The sequence below is a fragment of the Conger conger genome, chromosome 7, assembly GCF_963514075.1.
Source record: "Conger conger chromosome 7, fConCon1.1, whole genome shotgun sequence".
Classification (NCBI taxonomy): Eukaryota; Metazoa; Chordata; class Actinopteri; order Anguilliformes; family Congridae; genus Conger; species Conger conger.
This window is the reverse complement of record NC_083766.1, coordinates 34,933,947-34,950,573: the sequence shown is the minus strand read 5'-3', so window position 1 is coordinate 34,950,573 and position 16,627 is coordinate 34,933,947. Positions and strand designations below refer to the sequence as shown.

At 37.4% G+C, this 16,627-nt stretch overlaps 1 protein-coding gene across 5 annotated transcripts in view; it reads right to left on the bottom strand.

Annotated features, from left to right (window-relative positions):
* Positions 1–1,102: 1,102 nt before the first annotated feature.
* Positions 1,103–16,627, bottom strand: part of ntm (neurotrimin) — a 328,781-nt gene continuing 313,256 nt past the window's right edge. For 2 of the 5 annotated variants that reach the window (XM_061248678.1, XM_061248677.1), the window contains 7 exons: positions 10,839–10,964; positions 9,756–9,876; positions 8,421–8,572; positions 7,991–8,026; positions 5,552–5,590; positions 2,267–2,341; positions 1,115–1,221 (listed from right to left, as the gene is read on the bottom strand). In XM_061248678.1, coding sequence (XP_061104662.1) covers positions 1,121–1,221; positions 2,267–2,341; positions 5,552–5,590; positions 7,991–8,026; positions 8,421–8,572; positions 9,756–9,876; positions 10,839–10,964 — 650 coding nt within the window. In that variant the 3' untranslated portion in view covers positions 1,115–1,120. Of the gene's footprint in view, positions 1,222–2,266; positions 2,342–5,551; positions 5,591–7,990; positions 8,027–8,420; positions 8,573–9,755; positions 9,877–10,838; positions 10,965–16,627 lie in introns of all 5 variants that reach the window. The other 3 variants (XM_061248681.1, XM_061248679.1, XM_061248682.1) reach the window with 3 other exon arrangements.

Genomic DNA, 16,627 nt, shown 5'->3' with positions numbered 1-16,627 from the left:
ATATTTGCTTTTTATGCATCTCCAGTTAAAGTATGTCCAGTTTGTGACAGATTAGAAAATCGATTCACAAGAATGGCAACAATATAGAAATCTAAAACAGTAAAATGAACCACTGATCAACTTTCAGACTGTAAGAGTGGTGGAAGTGGTGAATCCTGGCATTCAAAATGAATGAGCCACCATTGTCAGTGATGATAACTGACCTCTTCAGTTTGAACAAACCAACACAGTTTCCATTATACAGTGACACTTTAAGCTTGACTCGAAAAAGGGGACCATTTACACTCATAATACATCATAATGTCGTTGTAACATAATACAAAATGTATGACATTAATAACCTTGCAATAAATTACATTACATAATGTTAAGATGTACTTCGCTTGCAAAATGGTAATTACTCCCATATATATTACCCATTTATAAATCCTATCTTTGCTTGATTAATCAGTTTATTCATTTTTCTTTTACTGGATATGGTTTTAGCTCATTTTACCAGGTTACCATGTTCATGGTTCTTGTGCCATTTACAGACAGGAACAGTACCAGGCCCTAGGCCTTTTTCATTTGCTAGTAAAACATCAGTCAATTAGCAGTAACAGTTTCTGTATAATTACAACTTCAATATTGTTACCTCTGAAAATATTTAATCAATATTACTAAAAATATAGCATAGCACAAACCACTTAAAAATATCGTCATTTACATGTTGAGGAGAGAGACAGATTCAGTCAGATGTCTCTTCTCTCTATTATTCTGGTTTCTTAAAATACCAGAAAAGTATTATCATTATTACATTGTTATTACACCTCAAATGAAAAATAAAATATAACAATAGCATAAGAAATTAAAGAAAGCCAAATATGTGAGACCAAGAATCCAAGGGCATCCATTTTTTTCAGCCAACAAATGGGCAGTATCATATTTGCTCCAAAACTGTAAAATTATGTTAATATGTTACACCATATCTACAGTTTGGGACATCAGTGTGGTGCAAAAGTCTGTGGTTCCAACGTGTGAGAGAGAAAAAAAGACGCACAAAATAATGAAACTGCCCCCAAAACCGGACCGAACCCTCCCGCTGACCCCACCCCTCCCCCTCAGAAAAATATTTGTTGCATCAAAACTTGAGCAGCAGCTGAAGGCCGATAATAATAAGTAGACAGGTGGAAGCTTGTGTTCCCATGGTGCCGCTGTTCCCATCCTGCACTGCTCCGGGCCCTGCCAGGGAGAGGAAACGTGTCTGAATGTAACACACCTGATTGTTTTCGTCCTTGCCTAAACCGGAAGATGGATATCAGCTACCAGCTCAAGTACCTGTGGGCGGTAGATAGCACTCTGTCCCCATGCCTCTCTCAGCCTCGCACTGCACTCTACTCAATTCTCAATTCTCAGTTCTCTTCCAGGCAATCTCTGCACGTGCATTCTCTCTAAGCTTCCTTAAAGTCAAGTAAAACACGTAAGCAGGGGTAAAGTTTTAGTATCTTGCGTAACATTACGGAGATTGTCGGACATAGAAATGAGGTAAAATCTCTTTGAGTAATAAAAATAAAAGCAAAGGGAAAAAAGTGCCATCAAAAAGTATAGGAACAAATCTTTTTTATTTTTGCGATACACTTGGATTTGAGATCAAACGATGAAAATACAGAAAAACAGCTTTTATTTATTGGCATTTATGTGCATTTATGTTTTATCATTTTAAAGAAATAGCTGTTCTTGTGTTGACGCCCTTCATTTTAAACTGAAATCAAGTTCAATATTCGCTTTTACATTGTGTGTGAATTGGACATTCACAAAAAATATAAATAAAAATAAAAATAAGAGAATCCATGCAAAAATGAAAATTAACCCAAAAATTGTTTCTGTAAAACGGCAAAACATATGTGCATACGTATACCATCAAATAAAAATTAATCAAAAATAACTGTTCTTTTCACTGTTCATTATTCACTCATATTCATTGTTGGATCTCAAATATAAATAACACATTTCACTCGCTGTTCCCTTACTTCTGGAGGGCACTGAACTTGTTTACTCAACTTTAAGGAATAGCAGAATAGGGCAGAGAGGGAACAGTGATCCAAAGCTATTCATCATAGGCAGTCTAACATCTGCCGATAGGACCTCCAACCACCATGCATGTCACTAGCATCAGTAGTGTTAATTGCTATGGGTTAGTGATTTATTAATGCTTCTGTTGGCATTCCAGTTATTCTTTGTTTAATTTGTTTAGGGTATTAGATATAATAGGGTATTGGTTACAGACCTCCCCATATTGCATAGTCTGTTGAAGTTGTCTTTTCTAAAACAGATGCTGTCATTTCTAAAGCAGATGTCATTTCTAAAAGAGAGGTTATATGAAAAAAGCAACTTACTAAAAACAACAAAGGCAGTCATCCCGTAAAACTACATTGTTTTTGTTGCCTGGATTGAAACAACATGTCCTTAAATTTGAAGTTTTCCAAAGTGCAATGATTTGGTTCATTTGTTTGTTGTCAAAGATAAAGATTACCGATGATGAAATCCAGGCCTGCGTTCTGTTTCAAATGAACAGATCATGTAGTCTGGATCTAGGGTCATTTTATGCCCTGCAGTATGTCGATCCCATTGATGAGCATTTGCAGTAAGTGGTGGTGCTTCAGGGGCTACCTCTTTTCTGCCACTAGTGTGGCTGTACTGAGTAGTCTCACACCACCAACTCAGCGTAGAACAAGTCCTTGACCAGTCAACGGTTGAGGTCAGCCCTAATTGCATTTTTTTTGCGCGGACAAGTTGATCAGCTTCTGTTGGGACTGAGAGCAGCTGTGGCGAAGGGTTCAAAGACAGGGCCATGGCTGGGCCTTACAGACTGGGGTTAAAGGCTAAGAGGCTCGTTGTGTGCCAAGTGTGAATTTGAAGGTTACTAAAATGTGGACATGAAACATTATCCTGCATGCCAGTACTGCTTTACAAAGCATGCATAAACAAACAGCAGTGTGTTCTAATGTCGGACAGAGCCATTGTATTCCAGTAGGGCTGGGTGTATGCAGGGGATGGGTGTGTTACACATTCCAAAGCCAGCACACTTCAGGTTGGACCAAATAGGCTTTTTTACATCTTTTTAAAAATGTTTAATTGCTTTTTTCCCAGTGAAAATATCTTTGACAGGAAACTTGGCATATTTCTGTAAATTGCGATGCACAATTACTGTTAATATGCCAAATTTATAAGAAATAATAAAATAGCAAAAGTGGCATATACAAAAGTTTAGGCAACCTGTTTGTCAGTACTTACCACCTCCCTTGGCAGAAGCAAAGCTTCCAAACATTTCTTGTAACCAGGTAACAGCCATTCTAAGCTTGCTTTAGTATTTTGTCTCCATTCTTCTTTGCAAAAACCCTTCTGTGTCAGAAATGTTTTAATAATATTCATGTCTGGGTACTGTGAAGGCCTTTTGTTCAAAAGGTCCGAAATATTTCATCGAAGGTGCAAAACTGTTATCTTGAAATACCTAACCTCTTTTCAGCCTCAATGTCTTCAGTTATTTTTACAATGACTCTGGGACATTAGCTTCTAGCATTTGTTGACATTCAGTTGAATTCATTCTTCCTTCCACCCCCGCAATATTTCCTGTGCCACTGACTGCTACCCAACCCCAAAGCATAATATATCCACCCCCGTGCTTAACCATTGGCAAGGTGCTATTTTCTTCACATGCTTTTTCCGTTTTTTCTCCTAATGCATCTTTGGTGGTTGCGGTCAGTTTTGTTCAGTTTTTGTTTCATCAGTTCACTGAACTTTGGTCCAAAAGGTCGTATCTAAGTACTGTGTTGCATACCTCAGACATCGACTTTCATGATGAGATTAGAAGGAGCAAACAGTGTTGCACAGTAGACTGGTACACCCCTACTCTGGAGTCAGCTAAATCTTTGTGCTGGTACTTTGCAGCAATATGTGTATTTTGCTTTCCTACCTGATCAGTCTACTGTATGAGAAGTTCTCTTAAAAATGTCTCAGTCCCCCAGATCTAGCCAACAACAGTTCCCTTAAACGTCCATTTCTTAATGATGCTTCTGACAGTGAAAATTCATCAGTATATTCATCAGCTCAGTATAGCCTTCCTCTGATATGTAAGTCACTAACCTTTTCAAATCCTCAATCAGCTGCTTAGAGGAGCCCATCATTGTTTAGAGTAAAACAACTTGAGATTTTTTGAACCTTTGGAATTGTCTTCACCGGGCTTAATTTAGCACTCCTCAACTCCAGCAGCGAGACTCAACTCAACTCCTACTTAAGGTCTCAAAACATTATCGACTCTTCAGGCCAACGCTACTCAACTCCACATATTTTCCCCAACTGTGTGTTACACCACCTGATTTCACTAATTATTTTACCTGCTAGGTTCAGATAATAAGCTAATTAGTGAAATCAGGTGATGTAGCGCACAGTATGTAGCAAACGGCTGTAGATACTGCGGCCCACAATGGAGTTGAGTAGTGTTGGCCTAAAGAGTCAATCATGATAAAAAAAAAACTAAAGTATGAATCAATCAACTGGAAGGGTGCCTAAACCTTTGCACTTGCCACATTTGGCTTTTTGTTTTCTTTCAAACAGCAAATAAATTGCAACTTAATTTGAATTTGCAGAAATATGTCATGTTTAGGTTTGTATGCTGCAGAGGTTGCATTAACTTTGTTTCACTTAGTGATTCAACAAAACATGCAATTTGACAAGGGGTATCCCCACTTTTAATTATGCAACTGTCCCAGCAAAGAGCTTACGTACAATGTGCTACTCAGTGAAACTATAGCACAGGGTGTCATCAAAATACAGTTTGGTAACTTAGAAAAAACTCAGGCAAATCAGAAGCGTCTACAATAAGAGGTCTGCAGATCTTGCCATTTACACAATACAAAATAATAATAATACTAAATAAATTAGATTGGACGTAGTTTTGTAGTTTTGGGGAATTTACTACGTTCTCTGTTCCCCAGCACCCTCCAAGCATTGATCTCCTTTCCAAAAGCACCATTAAATCGCTCATATATAATTAAATCATGCATGTGTGGGAAGGGTTATGATAGGTTGCCTGCCATCATAAAGCACAGTATTTGCTCATTAATGCTTAAAGTGTTAACTTCATGCTATTTAAAATACCTTAAGCTATACTTTAAAAATAATGTCTGTTATATCATATAACATAGTGGTACTCATTGCTTACACAGTGGTACACATTATCAAGAAAAAATATATAAAATCACAGGAGAAGAGTTACATCTTGAACAAAAATAGTTTGTACAATAAGCAAACATTTAGTATGTATGCTTAAGCAATGGCTTCTGAGCTAAATGACTATATGCTTAAATACTATACTATATACAGACCATAAATACTATAAGCTTGTCAATATTAACTATATTCAATATTCAATATTCACTCATTTTAATTATTTTAATGTGACTGCACATCTAATGGACTAATGGTACTTCTAAACCACTTGAGGCCTTTGGTCTTGCCTGAAAATACTTTAGATAGCCAACTACATAACTCACAGACAAAAGACAAGTTTTACCTTCAGAAAAGACTGTTTTGTCAGTCGTCGGTGAAAAGGCTGCAAAAGAAATGGACGATGTGTCCCGTAACGACATGGTAACACATGAAAGAGTGATACTGTACGTTTCACACACAACTAGCAGTGCTTCCTGCTCTATTTATAGAGCTACACAAGCAGGATGACAGCTCAGAGGCACCAGCTCAGCTGGCAATGTAATGTTCTTATATTAAGGAGCTGTCTCTAAGAGTCACAGCTTAAGAAAACTCCAAGAGGGTGTTGAGACATTTCTGCTATGAATTAACCGTAATTAATAGACAAAAACACAATATTAACTGGGCCATGTGTCAAATTTTGTATTCTTTCAGCTTGAACAATCAGTCGCAATTATTTTATCAATTAGCAGTTGTAATGTGAAATTATTTCAGTATATCCATTATCATGTTAAAGAATGTTGCTTTTTAATTACAACACTTATAAATGTCTTGATTTAATATAGATCGCTTGAGAAAAACTGTCTCCAAGCAATAGAAGACCTCTTGCATTTGGCAGATGGTCGTGGTGCCTGAGCAGTGAATTAGTAGTACCCCAGACACCATTTTGTGGACATTCACGGAAAACAGTAATGTGATGCCTTTGATATGTTTTTTAAACTTTTTAATTCTGGTTATAAATTAACACAAGGAATGTCATTTGAATGAAAAAGCTATTCTAGTATCCAAAAAATAATAATGATACATTAAAAAGCCTTCTGAAATACATTCCTCTCATTTCTCATTTTTTTAAACTTATTGGATGAACCTCTAAGCACATATGCAGTTGTTACAGTATATGCATTTTCATATATATATCTATATATATATATTTTTAACAATACTTTTGTACAATATATTTGAATGCATGATTCGTAATGCTATTTTATGACAAGAGCATTGTTGAGTCAGGGACAGTATATTATGGCTTTTCTTTGATGCATGTAATACAATAACTTCTAATTTCCCTAGGATTTTCCAGAATTCAATACGGTTTCTTTTGGGAGAGCTATCCAATTACACTGGCACAGCAGATTATACAAAATTTTGCACAAGGATAATTAAAATAATAGTGGCTTCCCCACAATCAAAATCAAAGTAATTACGGAATCTCAAGAGAGGACACAGTTAATGCATCCCATTTTGCTTACGTCCTTGCTAAAATTCTCCATGTAGGTAACATGTTCAATGCCATGTGAAAAGGGTATGATTTGATCATTTTAAAATATACTGTAAATAAGAAATAAAAAAACAGAAAAGACATCACTTCTATGATCAGACATCTGTTATGACCTCGGACAACAACATTTTCCAGGACACTGGTTATTAGTAAGAGTAAGTAAATAGGCCCCCATTTGTTTCCCACAATCATTGCTAAGAACAATGACAGGAACAAGGACAATTAGCACCATGACAGCATCTACATTGTACATGCATGTATAGTGAAACACATGTAAACAGTATAAACAGTAGACCGGCTTCCTATCAGTAAACAATAAAACAGAACACTGCAAGATGCACTTGTGATAGCACAGGGGAATGTTATGACAGTTACTTACATGCAGATATTAGCATGCAAAATCAGCGAGGTGGCATCATGTCATGCAATGGGAGGGTTGAGAGAAAACAAAATGGCTGTTAGCACAACCTAAACAGAGCTTCTTTTACCATTTCCATTCTGAGTCACCAGGCAACCCTTTAAAGTGGTGGGATGAGAGAGGGGCATGTTTCGTAATTGACAAAACAGCAAGAACAAGTTGAGGTAATGTACTTCCGACTGTGCTAATAACATGCTTCAGACTAAATAGAGTTTTCTCATGAATAAAATGAATAGGGATATTGTCTTTTTTTATTTTTTTCTGCTAATGATGCTTCAATATTGTATCACAGCAGTCGGTTGACCGCCTGGCAATTGCATTCCTTCAGAGTGACCTGGGGTAGTGCCAGATTCAACATACTTTTATCCTTAGCTTTTAGAAATAAGCGCAAGCATTCGTTTTTCTTTTTAAACACAGTTTGAGGGACTCAGAAATGGCCAAAATGATCTCACCAATATAACAAATTAACATCCCTGCTGAAAAAAACAGCTCAAGCTAGGTTTTGAAACTAGTCGACTAGTTTAGACAAGCTCTATATAACAGCTGGTAGCTGGTAATTACAAGCTGTGCATGGCTGGATTTTCCCCCAGTGATTGCATGCAATCGTATGTCAAAGGCCAAGAATGGACAGAAAGCATATGCCATTGAGTGCATTGGATTGTCTTGTGATATATTAGAACTGTTATAAGAGCAAAAACTGATGTTTTTTTGAATTATTTGTTAGAATGTGGTCAGTCTGAAAATGGCAAGGTTGTTCGCATGCATGCTGGAACATTTATTTGAGAGGAGTGAGTGGAGCCATTGTTGACATGCTCATGCACAGTACTGACCTTGCAATAGCGTTGAGCTAGTGGGCTCAATAACTTCTACACCAGAAGAATAAAACAGAACAAAGCAAAAAGACTTAAAAATCATTGACAGTACACTTTTGTGAGTGGCACATACAAGTGAGCTCTCATCAAGTCAGAGGCAAGTCAGTGCTATGAACCGTAATGTGAGCAGTGTTAATGTTAACCTTCTTAAACAATGTTAGGAGAGGCAATTTCCATTTACCAGTCCTTACAATACACTTGATCACTGAAGGACCTCCTCACTTGCAGAAAGACTCACTGCCAATCTTCTGTACATGGGTGAGGACAAGCATTATAATTGTCTAAATTGTCTATTCATTTGCGGTATGATTGAAGGGTCTGTTCATCACATACTTATTCAGCCTATAGTGTAGTGTACACTCAGGTATGGCAAATGGCCTATACTCACCGTACAGAACCATGCTGGTGTTCATGGTGCCCAGTTTGTTGATAGCGACACACGTGTAGTTGCCATAGTCCAATTCGGACACGTTGAAGAATGTCAGCATCGAGACCTTGCCATCTGCTTCAATCTCAATGGTGTCCATGCCATTGAAAAGCCTGTGACACATTTGCATCGTATTCATTTCACAATCCAAATGATTTTTAAAAACGTTTGGAGGATGATCTGAATTTAAGCCGTAGACCATCTGGCACAGACTCCAGGAGCTTACCAAGTATGCTATAGTTTGATCAATCAGGCAGCAGGCTACACCTCAAGTTTCTGCATGCTCTAATGTTCTTCTCAAGTTAGAGGTGCAATGAAAACAATGATTAGTTCATGTATCCCAAAGTAGCCCTCATGATGTTCTTTGTGAACTGCTAGTAGTAGAATGGGCCTGTAGTGTCTTACGCCTGTCTCCCGAGCTTACATGCCTCTTCTCCAGTAATATCAACTCTATGCTTCTCTTTAGCAACCCCAGTGAACATTTGATTTAAAAACTGCAGCAAAATATACCTGTGAGAACGTAATCTGCGTTCTGCAAAAAAGTGCTCAGAGGTACGCATTTGCCATGAGACTAGGTAGGGTAAATCGCCTGTATTTATTTCAAACAAATATTTATTAATTGAATAGTAGATGGCAAAATTAACATCCGTGTCTTATGACTCAAGCATTTATACACAATCATCTACCTACACAATGCACTGATGGGGCCAATATAAATGTAAAAATATAATTTTGAGACGAGAAGAACATCATTGGTAAGAAGAAAAAAAAACATTGTTCACATCGGATAACAGCGTTGAGATTGAAAAAAATTACTTATCCAAAATAAAATGGTGGCTATTCTTGAACCCTTTTCACCACCTTTTGACCTCCTTCCCAAGAGTCAGAATTACTCAAAACCCTAAAACAAAGTTACAGAAGCTCAAACACAGTGAAAGTGGAAGATTTTTATGCAATTGGTCCATTGGACACGTGCTGTAAAAAGGACACTGACATTACCGTATTTCTTGTACTATGTGGATTTCCAAAATGCAGAAAAGGTGAGGTCCCCTCACACTTGTTTTACCACCTGCATGTTATACTGTCATCGATAAAACAATGGCATGTTAAAATAGGATATACAGATAGAACTGTGAGTTTTAACGCTTTAAAATGGTATATCCTGTTACCATAGTGATTGAAAATTGCACCCTCAAAAAAGGAATGAATGGCAAGTGAAATTAAGGGGTTAAGACTCGGTCAAAAAACAAAACACTGAGAGTTTGCAGATAGTAATAAAAGCCCGAAAGGAGTTACCTTTTGTCATCTCGGTACCACTCGAACTCAGCCTCCGGCACAGCGTCAGCCTCACACTGGAGGACCCCGCGCTGGCTGAGGGACACTCCCACATCCCGACCCTCTGTCACAAACGGGGGGTCTGCGGACAAGTCAGCAAAAACAGACAAGCGCTACTGAGACCAGCGGGAGAGAGAGACTGGCACACACCACGAGCGCTGCTGATACAAGCGAATCAGACTAAGCATCTATAATGTGCTATTACGATTTGGGAGCGGACAGAGAGAGAAATGCTGACAGACATGTAGACAAGGCTCATGCACTCCACGGTGAATTTCTGTCAGCCTGTGTCCTTTTAATTCGTATTGTATTCCTATGTTGTATTCATTTATATTATTAAATTGTAATATAAATTCATAACAAAATTATAAGCCAAAACAGCAAACGTATTGTTCATTTTTGTTCTTTTGTTGCACTTGGTTTTAAGCAAACTTGAAAAGAGTTACCACATCGTTTAGTCTGACCTCTAGTGGTAATCCTCTATGCTTTCTTTTTTGGCTCCACTGACATACAGAATCATCAGCTGTAATGCTTGACATACACACAGCAATATTGCTCGTCGACAGCTTCAGTAACTAATACAGCTCAAAAATGTAATTTTGGGTGAAATCAAAGGAAACAAATATATATATATATATACTATGAAATGTACAACTGAAAAATCCACAGCTCAAGTGTATGCAAAAACCTTGTCCTTGAAATAGACTATTGACAGTATACACTGCTGCTACACACATTTTATTTGCAATCATGTCAAAAAAGTGACACTTAAATACATTATCCTACAAACAACTGCCACCAAACAGAAATGAAACGCTACATACACCTTTATCCAGCATATTACCGTACATCATACAATTAAATTCCATTAACCGCCGCCTCCGTCTGAAGAAGTTGACTACCTGCCATACAACTATCTGACAGCCTGGCATATCAATGTTTTACACATCCCGTTTGATGAGCGCAGGAGGGGAATATGAGCCACAAGCAGCTGCGTCTTCTTGGCGAAAGCGCGGGGCTGAACGGCGCAGGGAGGGCACTCACAGTTGACGGTCAGCTCCACCGTCTGCACGTCTGCGGACACGTCGTTGACCGCGGTGCACTCGTACGTCCCGGCCTGCTGCCTGGAGATAGACGGGATCTCCAAGTACTCGTCTTCCGAAACAAGACCTGGGGGGACAGAAAGGAGGGGCACACGCAGCACTGTATGTGTCATTCAAACGAGAACAGAAAAAATTGAAATAAGTATAATACATTTTATGGTAACTTGAAATGGGAAAAGGCAAGTGAGAGAAGGGAATGAAATGCATCTCACTGTCGCATTTCATTTTCTTTCTAAATAACATTTTTACAAAGTTTTAACATTTATCTAGTCATCACCTTAATTTAAAACCACAAAATGGCCCCTATAGTCCGGCCCAATGTGTATGAATACACCTGTAGGCAACAGCTGGTGTTGATCACTTCATATCACATACACATAAAGAGTTATGCAGTGCATACTTAAAGCACATATCTGTAAAGCATTTGATTGTTGGACATACACAGAGTCAGCGAACTCAGTTACTTTACGGAGGAAGTGTTAACTATGCCGTTTGGTTTCCCTGAGAACGTGTCATATCGGCTGGATCTAATGGATGGCAATTTCATAAGTTTACTGCTCCTTGTATTGCAGCCCCAATTAGATACTTGTTTAATTTGTCAAATGTCAAAGTATATTCCCAAATGATCTGAAAAATGAGAAATTGTGCCAAATACCCGAAGATAACAATTGTGTGAAATAGTAGACCAATTAACTTACTACCCTCCGTCATAAGATCCTTCAAAGGATAGTAAGTAATCACATCTGGGAATACTTGGAGCATAATAAACTTCAAACTGCCCATCAACATATTTACTGAAAAGATAAATTCAACAACCGCAACGCTAATTGTGACTGTGGAATGGTTCTGGTCACATAACCAGGCTAAACTTGTAGAGGTTATGAGGTTTAATATCAGCATGGTATCTGGTTGGCCATTACATACTTTAAATGAAATGGTTCCTGTTTGTTTGACTATTTATCACTAAGACTGTTGCAATTGTATGTCACACAAAAAGAACAGTTCACATTAGTAGCTGCTTTCTCATTCTATTTCATTAAAGTAAGGAGGCCAGTACAAGCAGTGTGATGCAGTTCAATCAAGGAGCTTCAAAAGCTTCTGATCTGTACCGTAGGCTATATATCTGCTTGTACACCTTTATCCATCATGACATACAGTAGGCCTAAATTAATGAGATCATAGCAATATACACTCTATACTCTACAATACACACTTGAATGCATGATACCATATGCGATCCCGAATAGGACACATGGACTTGTTGGAAAGAAGGCATGCTTTAGACAAGTACAACATAGGTATATTGCCTCTAACCTTAATATGCAAATTGCTAATACACTCTACAGTGCATTATTCTACGATTATGAATTCTTTGAGAGGTTTGAATCTTAAACAATCTGCCCAGTGGTGAGCACATGTTGTTTGACATACAGGAGACATATAGGGCTGTAACATGTTATCACAGATCTGTGCTGATACCTTGATGGAGAGCAGGCTGATGTTAAGCATTAGGGTTGAGCAATTTCATTTCCTGTCTTCTGAGGCTTTCAGCAAATGCAAACATTTCACTTAAAACATAGTTTTTAGTGATTAAAACCTCCTTTGCACAGATGCCAAATCCAGATGAGTGCATCACTTGGAAAATGGCTTAAATGGAGCAAGACACCTGTACCATTTATAATACTAAGTTAATTTTTTTATGAATATATTTTGATATTATATTCAGGTGTAAAGTGCCACAAATAAAAATCATTGTGAAAGTGTAAAACTGAGGTAGTTGTCCTTTATTTTCACAAATGAGTCACAAATGTAATAGACATTTACTTGATCATACATTCCACACTTGACAATAAGTGCAGTACATGAGAGTGATATGCAGAACTACTAAAGATGTACTGTATGAAGCAAAATGTAAGTGTACCATAGTGTCCCTTAGTATCTCCTTATCTATCCAAAATGCCTTTTTGTCCATTATAAAGTAAATTAATCTGCACCTTTACCCAAAATAATGATGAAGCATTGCAACACACTTTGGTACACATTTTACACCTCATCATGCTGGTACAGTGATCTCCACTCTAAAGTGTGAATCTTCTGTTGACTGGGGATAGGACAACATTTTACAAATGTTACTATTTAAGATCAGTCCAAGGGAAATATTACCTTTTCTAGCACATATCAGTACATAGTAAATGTGACTGAATATTTATGGCCATGACATATGATGTCCTGACAGTGACACAATTATTGTTGTTTCAGCTCTGTACTCCAGCACAGATTGGATTTGTAACCAAGTACATTACATTACATTATTGGCATTTGGCAGACGCTCTTATCCAGAGCGACGTACAACAAAGTGCATACCCATAACCAGGGATAAGTTCGCTGAAAGACCCTAGAGGTAAGTACAATTTCAACTGCTACCTGTACAACAAAGATAAGGACAAGGGCCATTTTTTTTTTTTTTTTTTTTTTTTTTTTTTGAACAAACAAACAAACAGAGCAAAAGTCACCAAAGTTAACTATCCAAACACTGCTTACCTAGCCAACTAAAATACCGATACACAAGTCACAGAGACAACAATTAAGGTTCACAGGGAGGTAGGGAGGGATGGGGAGAGGTGCTGTTTGAAGAGGTGTGTCTAAATAGTCTAAATAGTACTAAATAGGACAACTTTATTTAAGATTTTGTTCCTTTGTCCAATTACGTTTGGTCCCCTACAATCCTGTATATAAAAAAAGACTGTAATTCCTACATGGATCATCTGCTATGGATATGAATACCCTCAAAGCTGACAGCATGCACTTTAACCACATATTTTTCAATTTCAAATCCAATGTGCTGGAGTATAGAACAAAATAAATAAATAAATGTCACTGTCCAAATACATACAGACCTCACTGTAAGTATAACCCATATTATGTACAATGAGATTACAATACAAAATAATATTCCACCATCAGAAAAATGTGGCAGTGTTCTAGCTTCACAGAAAACCAGTGCATCAAACATAACACATGACTGAGCGACCATGAATGATTAGACAACAGTATGTGAAAAGCTCACACTCAATTCCAATGTGATTAGTATGAATTCTAACAAAGCAGCCAGTACGCTAATACTGTCCAGAGTATATTAACAATGCTCCTGGATGAACAGGTAGAAAACCCCCAATACAAAAATGAAAATATCCAACATAGTACACATTGATGGGAATAAATCATAAAGAGACACCAAACAATAACATTTATATTATTGCCTGTATAATATTATTACATATATTCACCGCCAATGCTCAGTCTAGGGGAAAAAAAATAAAAATGTCTCACTGAAAAGACTGTGACAATGTCAAGGGAAAAAAGGCATACACGCAATGAAATAAAACCCAGTCTCGCATTCAACATCACCATCAAAGAGCAGGAAAGAGACTTTTTTTCCTTTTTCTCCCGTGATCCCCAGGTGTTCTCCGTGACAGGGCTAACATGCACATGTATTCACTTTAGTGAGTTCGGAGAGACAACAGCTCACACCTGGGAGCATCCGCTAATGAGAGAAGTCATTGTAGGGCCCTGCTCACCTGACGACAAGCATCGGGAGAGAACGCCCCCGGAAACCATCCAGTCTTAACAGCCTTGAACCCTTCCTCAGCAACCAGCTTTGAATCGAGCTGCAAACCAGACTTTTGCTGAAAGGGAGCCGTCCCCATTTCTTTTAATATCGTTTAAAAAGTTTTGAGAATGTGCTGTATAACAGTGTAATTAAATAATTTAAACTCTGGGTGTACTGATTCCAATAGTCGTGTTTTATTTAAAAAAATGTATTGGTCTAATACTTCTTTGGCCCTACAAACTTTCTACAAGATTTCTTTCTAACTCTCTCTGGCAATGTGAGAGAAGAAAGAATCTCTTGTTGGATATTTGCCTCAGTTCCTTTAAGATGACTGCAAGCATTTCCAGAAATTACAGGAAAAAAACTGGAGATAATACAAGATCATAAAATGAGCATGTAATTCCCTCTTGAGACACCCAAGACTGACCGCACCACCACAAATAATGTCAGAACAGGCAAGCATCTGCTTCTAAATGGGATGTATAACTCACAGTATCCTCAAGATGAATGCTGTAAACAAAAACAAGTTACTCCCTCCATTTCTGAGAATGATATTTATTATCTGCATCTGAAGGCTCTGGGAACTGTAGTGCTTTTCTCATTAAATATGTAACCACTTGCAGATATTGTTCACAAGCACGGAGAAAATTTAAATTTTCAGATAACTCTCAGATAATATTATTATTATTATTATTATTATTATTATTATTATTATTATTATTAGTAGTAGTAGTAGTAGTAGTAGTAGTAGTAGTAGTAGTATTAATTAGATATAGAGATGAGAACCAGGTTCCTGCTACTTGATCTATATAAAAACTGAGATTGTGTTATTGTGACAAAAAGATCTTTGTGACTCTTACTTATTATTTTAGTTTCTTAATTTTGATGCGTTCACATTTTATCTAGAAACTTGAATAAGTCAATAATTATAAGCGTTAAGATTATAAGTAATAATTTCAGCATAATGTTAATATGAGTTAACCTCTGAAGTCGCAAGGCCGGAGTGGGAATTTTCTTCTCTGCATTTCAGGGGAAGGGTGACAGGAAGGGGAGAAGTGAGAGCACATTTTTCAGGATAAAAAGTGTTTATCATTTACTATGCAATCTATGTTACACCTCATACACAACCCATAATATCATTCAGTTTCCATGTGTCCTTTTGGAGTCTCCAAATATCCTTTTTAGAAACCTGCCGAGACATATCTTAGAAAATACAATGCAGACTGCACATTTTTGGTGATATTGCCATCAAATTTGAAAGGGATTTGTCCAGTGTTTTTACTGTGGCTCCATTGTGTTTCTAAGCCTACCAGGGACAGCCTTGAGCATCTGTATCCACTCAAAAACAAAACATATTTTCAGAGAGAGAACAAGCTTCAACTTCCACTCAGTGGCAGCTGGTCAATAGGGGTGCAAAGGGTGTGGCCCCATCTCAGATCTGTCTTTAGTTATTGTATGACTCCCATTTTTCTCATTTAAAGAGGAAATCGTTTAAGAAATAATCTAGTTCGAGAGTTTGAGCTGTTCAATATTTTTCTTTTACATGAAAAACAATTTTTTATGCATGGGTAAGATTATCATCTTATAATGAGAACAGTCTTATTCTTTTTTTGTCAATGAATTGTACGAATGTAACATATAAATCACTAACAAATGACCTTGACGGTTCATTGAAGCACACTCGGAGCCATCAATACCAACTCAGAAAAACAGAAAAAACGTATACAGCACTTACCTAAATAAGTGGAAATATTGAGCAATGCATGCTCAAATCAGGTAGCAAACTGTGTGCCAAACGTGTTGAATACAGTGTGTCTCTCTCCAACTTTCAATATTCAATTATGTAGCAGAGTGAATGTCAAAGATTCAATTAATATTTGTCCTTCACTTACACATAAATGCAAATGTTATTTTGCAGACACAGTTCAACCATTACAAGTATAACTAAGCTGTTTTGTGTGTGAGTGGGGGGGGGGGCAGTCATTTGCATTTTTGTAAGTCAAATGTATTTAAATTAGCATAGCTACAATTCTACAATTCCCAGGCCTCTGGCAGTATGTTTTTTATTTTTATTTCATAAGAGCAAGAACACATACAGTGTAACAATTAACAAAGAGCAC